This window comes from Salvelinus alpinus, chromosome 1 (assembly GCF_045679555.1).
Source record: "Salvelinus alpinus chromosome 1, SLU_Salpinus.1, whole genome shotgun sequence".
Classification (NCBI taxonomy): Eukaryota; Metazoa; Chordata; class Actinopteri; order Salmoniformes; family Salmonidae; genus Salvelinus; species Salvelinus alpinus.
Window position 1 is genome coordinate 35,552,255 of NC_092086.1, and position 12,412 is coordinate 35,564,666.

General features: G+C 42.5%; 1 protein-coding gene across 12 annotated transcripts in view; it reads right to left on the bottom strand.

The window, feature by feature from the left end:
• LOC139574532 (dynamin-2) overlaps positions 1-12,392 on the bottom strand; it is a 39,685-nt gene extending 27,293 nt beyond the window's left edge. For 6 of the 12 annotated variants that reach the window (XM_071399267.1, XM_071399259.1, XM_071399224.1 and 3 more), the window contains exon 1: positions 11,913-12,370. In XM_071399267.1, coding sequence (XP_071255368.1) covers positions 11,913-12,073 — 161 coding nt within the window. In that variant the 5' untranslated portion in view covers positions 12,074-12,370. Of the gene's footprint in view, positions 1-11,912 lie in introns of all 12 variants that reach the window. The other 6 variants (XM_071399285.1, XM_071399275.1, XM_071399251.1 and 3 more) reach the window with 3 other exon arrangements.
• Between the last annotated feature and the right edge of the window lie 20 nt (positions 12,393-12,412).

Consider the following 12,412-nt stretch of genomic DNA (forward strand, 5'->3'; position numbering starts at 1 on the left):
GTGTAGTAGACTGTATGGTTGGGCGGTATCTAGATGTTCATACTGTCATACCCTTCATGTCCCTTTTTTCCAGGGTATACAGTATTACCGGAAGTGCAGACAAGGGGCGCTATTTCAAAATAATGTATATTTTATTTATATTTTTGGGTGCACAAAACAATTTAGGCAACAGAGATGTTGATCCAGGAGGGGATTGAATGTCTCTGCTGTAACCAAGAAGCTTGATCTTGACATCTAGCCCCTAAGCTAGCTAGTTAGCAAACCAAATGCATAGCTGGAGCTCCGAGCTGGATATCATTTATTTGACGCATCTTAGATTTCCTATAGTTATTCTTTTTTTTTTTTATTCTTTTTTTTTAAATTTTATCCCCTTTTCTCCCCAATTTTCGTGGTATCCAATCGCTAGTAATTACTATCTTGTCTCATCGCTACAACTCCCGTACGGGCTCGGGAGAGACGAAGGTCGAAAGTCATGCGTCCTCCGAAGCACAACCCAACCAAGCCGCACTGCTTCTTAACACAGCGCGCCTCCAACCCGGAAGCCAGCCGCACCAATGTGTCGGAGGAAACACCGTGCACCCGCCCCCCTCAGTTAGCGCGCACTGCGCCCGGCCCGCCACAGGAGTCGCTGGAGCGCGATGAGACAAGGATATCCCTACCGGCCAAACCCTCCCTAACCCGGACGACGCTAAGCCAATTGTGCGTCGCCCCACGGACCTCCCGGTCGCGGCCGGCTGCGACAGAGCCTGGGCGCGAACCCAGACTCTGGTGGCGCAGCATAGCACTGCGATGCAGTGCTCTAGACCACTGCGCCACCCGGGAGGCCTCCTATAGTTATTCTTAACTTATAGTTCTAAGCAATGTTCTTACATTATTTTGAGGGAAAGGTGCACATTTCAGGTCAGCGGAGCGCAAATTTGAACATTGTCAAAATTCTGTGCAACTTCCGGCGTGTGCTTACTGTGAACACGGAGGCTGTACCCGCTTTAACTTACAGTTTTAAGTGGCCAAGTAGTGTACTGTGGCTATTTCATCATAATGTATGCCTACCAGAGTGGCCTACCATCAAAAACAATGGAGTGAAAAAGCATCCCATAACATTACAGAAATAGATGTTCTGTCATTCAGTCTACAGTAGCAGCAAATGTGTGGTGTTCAGTGTAGGCATACAGTGGTTCGCCCTTTAAAAGTTGCAGCGTACAGCAACGCATCTTGCATGGTGCCGCAGAATTCTATGGTACGCTATTTAAGTGTCAACCACTGGTACCATTAATGCTAGTTTGACCACCAGAGAGCATCTTTGAGAAGCATTTAATAGCCTTCAATAGTGGCTGTACTAGAGAATTTAAAACCTTTTTTGTAAAAACATAGTATATGGGACTGATATTAAGAAAATTAATTAAGCAACATTTCTGCAAATGGTGTTTCTATTCCAAGATAAACAAAAAACCCTCTGGGTTTCCGTTAGGATGGAGCGGAAAATATGGCGCTGTACAACGTGATGGTCGGGAGTAGGCTACAGTACTGGGCTATTTAGCTAAAGAATCCCCATGTCGTGTTGGCATGCGGGAGACCAGTGTTCAATTCCCCGACGGGGAAGAAGGAGTAGGCTGTCCTTGTGAATAAGAATTTGTTCTTAACTGATTCCACATGTGTTATTTCATAGTTGTGATGTCTTCACTATTATTCCACAATGTAGAAAATAGAAAAAATAAAGAAAAAGCCTGGAATGAGTAGGTGTCCAAACTTTTCACTGGTACTTGCTTAATTAATATTATGGTGTTTCTACTCCAAGAAATATGAAAAACCCTCTGGGTTTCCATTAGGATGGAATGGAAAATACGGCGCTGTACAATGTGACGGTCTGGAGTACAGTACTGGGCTATTTATCTATAGAATCTAGCTAAATTTAGCTAAAGAAGGAGTAGGCTGTCCTTGTAAATAAGAATTTGTTCTTAACTGACTTGCCAAGTTAAATAAAAGGTTACACTAAGAGGATAACATTTTCTAATTCTAGTCTAACCAATCAGAGAAAATAAAATCTCATTGATATATCAAGACCAGTCCCCAAGCTTGTCTCAGAGCAGCAGGAAAGGTTCTAAAATAGTTGTAGGCTATTGCTTCAAATCCTATTGCTTCTAACTTCAATATGCTCTTTAAATAAATAAGACCTACACCACTTTTAACAGCACATTACTCAACACTAGTGAGACTCACGTCGTCTACGGTAGGCCTACAGTATATCAAAAAATATGGCATGACTCTCCGCCAATAATTACATATAGAGGATTTGAGGAATCTAACTTAAAACCAAAAGCCACCTCATGGGTTTCCCGGTGGCGGCCGGCATGGGTATCGAACCTGCATCTGTAGCAATGCATTTTGCACTGCAGGAGCCCCCATCCACTCCGGGGCCCCCATCCACAATGTATCAAAACACAGAGAGGTGTTGGTAAAGGTATATTGTCCTGCTAATAGCCATTATGGGCTATTATAATACTGTACATGGTGTCTAGGCCAAAACATTTCTTTATTAAAGACTATCAGAAAGCATGTTGGTACTGATTTATTTTGATCCAAAGCCATGAATGAGTGAGTCACTCAGCTTTATGTAGGTGCTGGGCTATATGACTATGTCATCAACGTGATAATATATAACGATATTACAGGTGATTTCGTTAAAAAAACATGAGCGATTTTAATCTGAATAAAGGCCAAAATAATATTTGTAAATGGCAAAACATGTATTTCTGTTTTTAGAGGGAGAGAAACACTGGGCCAATTGTGCGCTGCCCATAAAGGTCAAAATATAGCCCTGCTAATATCCATAATGGCACTGTACAACGTGATCGTGTGTGTTTGAAAGAGTATTTCCAGTAAGCAACTATTTGTTTACCTTCATTAGACAACTTTGTCCCAATATTTCTGTAATTCAGTGATATTTATTCCCATAGTAATTCGTTACGGATCCATAACTAAATAAATATTGGCATTTTGAAAGAGTATTATAATTATTTTATTAACAAAAGCATAAAGATGCCATTATTAGTTACATTGTTTTAGTTTGAACGTGCAGACTGGCACTAAGAACAGAACAGCGGGAACATTTCCCTAGTCAGCGCCATTATTAGTGCAATGCCCCTTAAGGTGTTGCCAGTGTGGCGGCCCCCCCTTGGGACCAATATATATTGTCCTGCTAATAAGAGGGTTAATAATAATATATCTGTGAGAATATTCGACAGGCTTTTATATCATTCTAAATTAATAATAATCGCTTTGTTTAAAAAAATAACAATATTTTGGAAATTATTTCGTTTTCAAATAACGTAAAATGAGAGAAAAAAGGCCATTCTTGAACATGGAGTGAGACAATGTCACTAATTTGTAAATAAAGCCATTTAGAATGATTTATTTCTGTTTTTAGAGGGAGAGAAACCAAAAACCGACAGTCATCTCATGGGTCTCCCAGTAGAGGACGGCACGGGTATTGAACCAGCATCTGTAGAAACACAGCTTGCACTGCTATGCAGTGTCCTAGACCGTTGTGCCACTCAGGCGCTGTGACAACGTGACCGGTCAGTTAGAGACACAGTAGTCAGTCAGTTAGAGACACAGTAGAACCCAAAAGCATAAATCCCCTCCCAGTCTGGCGCAATGAAGTGGTGACGCAGGGTACTGCACTAAAGCACAAATTGCCTCCAAGTCCCGCAGCATAATTGCAAAACTTTTAGTGGAGCAACTACTGTACATTCCATGAGACTTTTGAAAAGAAACATGCCGGGCCTGTCATTAACCTGTTTATCCACTTGTCCTTCAGACAAGGTGACTGAAAATGTGTTGTTTGATGCAAGAAAACACTTTACAAAATAAAATGCATTATTCCCATACCATTATTACAGAGAATCAGACAAATGATGCTACCCTCTGCCTATTGTTCCACTTAGCTTATTCAATACAGTCTCAAAATACAACACTGCCCCTTTAAGACAAAAGAAAAGCTCTTTAACTGACTCGCTTTTCAAAGATGGCTAGAAATGCCCACATTTTGAACTCTTCTAGGAAGCAACCACTCCATTGTTGACTAGAAGTTAACTATAACTATAATAATAACTCACTAACTAGCAAGGAATATGAACACGTGCACAGGTGGCTACATGCAGCTCTCGCTTTGATCTCAAAACAAGCGCATCTAGTGACCGCTCATGCTGTAAACACAGTCCAGTTCAAAGTGAATTGCAGATCCATATATGGCAATGGCTATTTGCATATAGGCCTACTGCAGCTCTGATTGGTTATGGTGCGCCGGTCTGTGTAGAGTACTGGCCTGATCTAAATATAAAAGGGTTCCATAGTAAAATGTTTAAAAACAAAGACAAAAGGTTAGCATGTTCAATTAATAAATTATAATTATTAATAATGTTTGTCTGTTTTCATTAAGATGCAAAAAGATTAAGATGACTGTAGTAGACGGTGTGTAGTAGACTTTGTACGTGGATGACTGTGTAGTAGACTGAAATGTTGAGGTCACTGGTTTACCAGGAGGGGTGTGGAACACAAATATGGGTCTGAGGTTTGGTGAGAGGCGTGGGGTTAACTCATGTGGCATCTTAGACCTCTATCATCATGGTTCCCACATTCACAGCCTCAAGTCTGACTGCCTCGCCAGGCTTTCAGTCCACTTTCAAGAATCAAATAGACTACAAAAGCGGAGTGGACAATGTATGTGGCTGAGCTTTTGCAAAGTTGCAGCTTGATGTACAAGACAGATTTCAGATGGTCAACATTCCTATTGCTTCTCCCTCCAAGGGGTTTGTATCATTTCCCCTCAATTTAGGCAAAACCTTCCAATTCGCAAACCATGTGAGTCAGTCAGTTCCTGGTCACCTCCCAGGTTCACAGTCCACTAGTCTCCTCTACTCCGCTGCCAGCACTGGCACAGCAAATCAGATAACAGCCCAGCCCCAACCAGCTTGTACAGCTAGATATGACCTCCATACTCCCACCCCCAGGGACAATGACATCACAGTCCAACAGCCACACAGAGAGCCAGAGTGGAGACCACATGATCCTCAATGATCTACATCAAGTTATTCATAGTCCAATAACACACATACACATTTAAAAACTGTCAGTAAGAGTGTCCATGATTGAGATTTTGAATGAAGAGATGGAGATAAAACGGTCCAGTTTGAGTGTTTTTTGCAGCTCGTTCCAGTCTCTATATGCAGCGTAATTAGATATGATATATAAACATGTCCTAAAATCACACAAAAAACAACCACTCTGTTCAGTTTCAGGGAACAACAAGGAAAGTCGATCACGTCTCCAAAATAAACAGAATACCACAGACTAACGCCATCCCACCTGACCAGCGACAGTCAATAGCATCATGGCACCTGGGAGACGGAGGTCCACATTCAATTAGACTGCCTTATGAAAGGCTGCTACACACACTCATTACAAGATATCTTGCGGTGGTACATTTCAATGACAACCGAACTGACTTTTGCATGTTGTGAAACGTCATAATCAATGGAAGAGGAACGCATGAGTCAGAGTCAAAGACTTAAGCGTTTGCCAGTCAACCACTAGGCTTGATGACATCAGAGCTCAACGGAATTCACCTAGCACAACAAAATGTTGGAGGCAGGCAGCCAAGGCGGGACAGAACAAAAGCTGCTCTAATTTCTAGGGTGTATTCCCACTCCCACTCCTACTGCTGAACTCATTCATTGTTGCTGCTGTAGACAGAGGAGATATACTACGGCCAGTCCCCCCCACCCACACAGAGAGAGAAACCTCCACAACCAGTCTGTCATTACACTTCTCTCGCATGTCTCCATGTCCACACTGACAGAAATGACCATCTTCACCCCCAGAGGAACTTCTGTGATGGTATGACCCTACTTCAAAGATATTCATAAAAATGAGTCAAACACTCCACTTCTCTCTCAGAAGGTTTCTCTTTCACCCACATGCCATGTATGTTTGCTTCTGTAGCTTGAATTATGCCACAGGAGTCATACTCTCTTAAAGTAAGCCTGTCTCAAACCAAGAGCTAAAACACTTCATATAGCCTAAGCACCCCTTATCACAACAACTTGATATCAGCACACTGGCATTGTAATATTCACAGTATATTCCGTAAATGCTTACAATAAATCCTTAGTTATTACTTGATTTTTTTATTACTTTATTGTACACTTTTATACTATTAATGACAGTATTAGTTTTATTGGTAATTGTATTATTACTGCAGTGTTGAGGAAGTCCACAAGAAAAAAAATGTATTGCACCGTTTATGCTGTATCCTGTGCATATGACGAATACATGTTGATTTGAACTTATGTAACAAAAAGATACCCAAAAACAACATCAAAACAGAAGAAAACATTTTGAACAGTCTAATTGCCATAGTGATCAGCAGCAGCACCCAAACCCTTCCGTGTTAATGGTGGACAGAGACTTGCTAGCTACGTTAGCAAGCTCGGCACAAGCATCTTCAGGCTGACTGGCTCTCGTTCAGGCAAATGAGAAATAAGTGCACTCAGGCTATCCGGAAGGCCAAAGTTAGTTACTTTAAGGAGCAATTCTCTCTCTGTGGGTCTAACCCCAAGAAGTTCTGGAAAACAGTTAAAGACCTGGAGAATAAACCCTGCTCCTCACAGCTGCCCATGTCCCTCAATGTTGATGTGGTGGTAACAATCCAATTTGGATATATTTTGGGTGGCATAACCCGTTGGAAGGTTGTTGAGGGCGGTCACGTGTGTTGCAAAGCAGAGGATCACAGGTTCAAGCCCAGTATGGGCCTGACAACTCATACTAAACTCATACTAAATTGTTCCGTTGCTCTGTGATTCGCTACATACTTTAGTCTGAGACTGCCATCACTGAAGTCGTTTGTGGTGACCAGGGGTGTCATACAAAACAAAGTCATCAGCGATTGGATCGTCTCTAATCAATCACACATTTTTAAACAGCTGCTTTACCCACGTGTTCTGGCTCAACCCATCGGTTTCAGGACCAATCAGACGGCCCAGAATGTGTTCGCATTCGGTAAAGGGTCGGGGAGGTACTCAGTTCCTTCTCAGCAATGAGTCTGGATCTAAGGTCCGTGGGGATGGCGTAGCATTTGGCCGAAGCAAGGTGTCTGGGTAGCCAGGCAAGGGCAGTCGGACAGTGGAGGAAGCTAAGCTGTTAGCATCACACTGACCCCCGTTACACATGTCCCTCTCATATGTGCATAGCCCCATGAGCGTAAAACGGCTTTGTTGTGTATTTGTGTAGGCATGTTGCGCGTGCACCTGTGTGTGAACTTACTTCCCTAAGAGCTGTCAACAGGGGAATGTGGGAGGTCTGTTCTGGCAGGAAAATTGAGGTCAGCAGCAAATGACTAATGTTAATCACAGCAGAGATGTGTCAAGTGCTGTTTGAGTGCAAAGTCCCTCATCTGAAACTACATACAGTGGGGAGAACAAGTATTTGATACACTGCCGATTTTGCAGGTTTTCCTACTTACAAAGCATGTAGACGTCTGTCATTTTTATCATAGGTACACTTCAACTGTGAGAGACGGAATCTAAAACAAAAATCCAGAAAATCACATTGTATGATTTTTAAGTAATTAATTTGCATTTTATTGCATGACATAAGTATTTGATCACCTACCAACCAGTAAGAATTCCGGCTCTCACAGACCTGTTAGTTTTTCTTTAAGAAGCCCTCCTGTTCTCCACTCATTACCTGTATTAACTGCACCTGTTTGAACTCGTTACCTGTATAAAAGACACCTGTCCACACACTCAATCAAACAGACTCCAACCTCTCCACAATGGCCAAGACCAGAGAGCTGTGTAAGGACATCAGGGATAAGATTGTAGACCTGCACAAGGCTGGGATGGGCTACAGGACAATAGGCAAGCAGCTTGGTGAGAAGGCAACAACTGTTGGCGCAATTATTAGAAAATGGAAGAAGTTCAAGATGACGGTCAATCACCCTCGGTCTGGGGCTCCATGCAAGATCTTACCTCGTGGGGCATCAATGATCATGAGGAAGGTGAGGGATCAGCCAAGAACTACACGGCAGGACCTGGTCAATGACCTGAAGAGAGCTGGGACCACAGTCTCAAAGAAAACCATTAGTAACACACTACGCCGTCATGGATTAAAATCCTGCAGCGCACGCAAGGTCCCCCTGCTCAAGCCAGCGCATGTCCAGGCCCGTCTGAAGTTTGCCAATGACCATCTGGATGATCCAGAGGAGGAATGGGAGAAGGTCATGTGGTCTGATGAGACAAAAATATAGCTTTTTGGTCTAAACTCCACTCGCCGTGTTTGGAGGAAGAAGAAGGATGAGTACAACCCCAAGAACACCATCCCAACCGTGAAGCATGGAGGTGGAAACATCATTCTTTGGGGATGCTTTTCTGCAAAGGGGACAGGACGACTGCACCGTATTGAGGGTAGGATGGATGGGGCCATGTATCGCGAGATCTTGGCCAACAACCTCCTTCCCTCAGTAAGAGCATTGAAGATGGGTCGTGGCTGGGTCTTCCAGCATGACAACAACCCAAAACACACAGCCAGGGCAACTAAGGAGTGGCTCCGTAAGAAGCATCTCAAGGTCCTGGAGTGGCCTAGCCAGTCTCCAGACCTGAACCCAATAGAAAATCTTTGGAGGGAGCTGAAAGTCCGTATTGCCCAGCGACAGCCCCGAAACCTGAAGGATCTGGAGAAGGTGTGTATGGAGGAGTGGGCCAAAATCCCTGCTGCAGTGTGTACAAACCTGGTCAAGAACTACAGGAAACGTACGATCTCTGTAATTGCAAACAAAGGTTTCTGTACCAAATATTAAGTTCTGCTTTTCTGATGTATCAAATACTTATGTCATGCAATAAAATGCAAATTAATTACTTAAAAATCATACAATGTGATTTTCTGGATTTTTATTTTAGATTCTGTCTCTCACAGTTGAAGTGTACCTATGGTAAAAATTACAGACCTCTACATGCTTTGTAAGTAGGAAAACCTGCAAAATCAGCAGTGTATCAAATACTTGTTCTCCCCACTGTATGTATGTTGAGTGGTCATCTAGTATGCTTCCATTTGACTATGGAAATGCTCCATGTATTTGAGGGCTATGCATAGCTAGAAAAAGTGTGTGTGTGTGTGTGTCGGTGTATCATATTCTTCTGAGTGAGTCTTTGAATTGTGAAAACCTGCTTAACGAGCTGCTTTCATGGGTGCTTGTTTTGTGTCTTTATATGAAGGGTGATCTCACACACTGCTGATGTGGGAGACAGAGACAGGACCAGCCTGTTAAAGAGGGCTGTGGGTTAGAGCACACAACACAAACAGGCAAGGAGAGATTGTGAATTTCTACTGTTCGATAGAAAACAATCAAATGTGGTGAGAAAGAGGAAGCACTCAAGTGGAAATGATGAGTTGCCTATTTCTGCAATAAGCTGTATGAGTCAACACAATGCTATAGTCGAGAAATTCTATTGAATGCCTATTTCTTGCTGATAGATCATTTTAGTTTAAAAACAGACTAGGCTAGCGAGAAAATAGGAAATGATGACAGACCCCACAGGGCCAGGTACACACCTGCTGTTTATACATCATACACACATCCTATCCAACAGTCTCCTCAGAGCCAATACTAAACTGGGTTAGTGAGTGAGAGGGACAGTCAGTGCATTATAAATTAACAAAACTGGTGCAGCTCATGTATAAAGTACACATTTTCATTCATTAGCCTCACAGGGGGAAACTATTAGGCCCAAGGCTATTATGAGCAACACAAAAGTATAGGCTGTAGCCTAGTGATAGACTGCCATAATATAGGTTGTGCATACTGGGTCCTGTCCCAAAGAATTTGTCCATGTGGCATGGAACTTATAAATAGACCAGTGGGAGACAAGCCTACACCGAGGTTTCCCTTTGAAACAAGGGCAGAACATCAGTTAGCCCAAGATGTACTCTTAAGAAGACTACCGTTACTCCTTAAGGTCCAAGGATCTTATGTTGTTATTTTCAGGAGGTAGACTGGCTCTGGCAGCCCACAACTCCATCGAAACGTGAATCGATTCTCAATTGTGAAACGGTTCTAGAATCATAAAGCCCTTTATTTTTAATGTTACACCAATATCATTTCACTATGCAAAACATACACTTAGTATACAATGTTTTAGCAGGCTTTATCACAGTTGCACCTGACAGTATTTTCAGTGACAACACATTTCTGGCAGCCATCTTCCGTCACACACAGGTGTTCATAGCATGCTAGATAGCTAATTAGCATATGTCTCGCATAAACATGTGCTGTAACATGGAGATATGGCGCTGTGAGAACATTAACCATAACCATATAAAAAAGTTGTATATCAATTTATGCTTTCGTTTTAGAAAATTATTTCCCACTGATATGAAAGATAAGGTCCGTATGCTTCCAAAACCGAACCGCAAGCGATGCACGTTACGCCTCGATCACACCTACAGGCTGCTTGTGCTAAATGGTTTGCAGCATCTGGATGGTGTGCAACAAAAGTTTAACATTCACCTTCTGCTAACATTTCTGTCAAGCCGTCTATGCGTACAGTTGGACGCATACCTTTGATAAATCCAACGTATGCCCCACACAGAACGCTCTGCTGCAAGGCAAACGCAGTGTTCCATTGGAAATTAATGTACTCCTGGTGTACCAAAATGCAATGACGCTGTCAGTGTGATCAAGGCGTTAATGTTCAGACCGAGCGTTGGGGATATCAACAAAACTCCTTCCTCCAATGACTTGTGTAATGTAATGGAACGGTGTCATTCAGGGGCTTAAACACCAGTGTGACATCACACAAAATACATTTTTCTCCAGTCTACACTACACCCACCTATTATCTCTGTACTCACCCACTATAAACGAGTTCTTTGGACCCCACAAAACTATACAGAACATTTACGCAGGATACATTGCCTAACTACCGGTAATATTTTATTTTATTTCCAGGCAAAGGGTATAAAATTCATAAGGGTATATAAATTATACATAACAGCAGATCCTATGCAAACACCACTGGGAAACCAATGTTCTTGGCCTCTTTGTGGCACCCCATCTTGCCAAGCGCGGCATCATATTTAAGTGGATTAAAGGGGGACAAGCAGCCTAATATTCAACTAAATGTTTTTCATATACCTAAAGTCTAGACCACACTCCATACAGATTATGCTCAACATAGCCTGTCAGACTGAAAAAAGCAGCTACTGTAGCTAGTTGTGTTCTGTTGTTGTGTAATGTCATCATGTCACCTAGAGAGTTATAGATTACATAGATCTTAAATGGAAAACAATTCAATGTGTACTGGGAACAGTCTACAATACACAAATAATTAAGTTATCAATCTTATCTACTGATCAGTCGACTGAAGTAGCCTGATTTCCGTGTTCGGCCCTGCTGACAACCGCTGACACTATTGCAGGAGCAAGTTGGCCCCAAAACGCTAGATAGCAAAGTTATTTGGTCCATATTTATTGCATTTTGTTTCATTTCCTTACGTAAATATATACTACTATGTAAGATTTCTGGACCTAGACCAGTGCCTCCGGGCAACTTCTCACGATTTCCTTTGAAACATTTGTTATTCACCCCGGCTTGCCACGCAAACGTCGCAACTAACGTCTACATTTCGTTCCTCCTCTTTCGTTTTGTTTTGTTTGCTTACGCCAAGTGCGTAAATGAGTATGTGACAAAATACCCGTTTAGGATCACGGATCATCTCACAACTTTACCAACTGGTTATCTAGCTAGCGAAATTCCTTACTAAAAGTTGACTTCAGGGAGCTTTTGCAAATTGAGTTGAGTGAGCTAAACCACAAATATAATAGCTGTCTAGCTAACGTTAGCTTTGAGCACCACCAACCTGCCAACGAAATTTTCCAAGACCGAGCTTTTTCCAGCACTCTGCCCACCGACCACAGCAATTTGCGGTAGGTCCAAGTTACAACTCTGGCCGATGGAACTGAAAGCGTCCTGAAGTTTGTTGATAAGGGGGATCAAATCTTCCATCCCCCGGTTCCCCATGGTTTCGTTGGATCGGCTCCCCTCCCGAAGAGCAAACTAACGTTAGTCTACTACGTTAACGTTACTAGTTAGCAAGGTGCTCGGGTTACTCCGAAGTGTTGAATTCCACCTTTCAAGCCGCCCTGTCTTCACTCTGTCAAAGGAAAATATGCTGTTTACAATTGTGTAACTCCCAATTTAGTGGGATTACAACAACGTGTTCTTATAAACACGAAAAATACTCAAAGTGAACCAAACGAAACGGATAGAAAACTCACAAAACAAAACTTCCACCATCCGGTCAGGCAAGTCGACATCCGACCTAACCGGTGATTAAGCTACCGCCTCCTGTCAATTAAA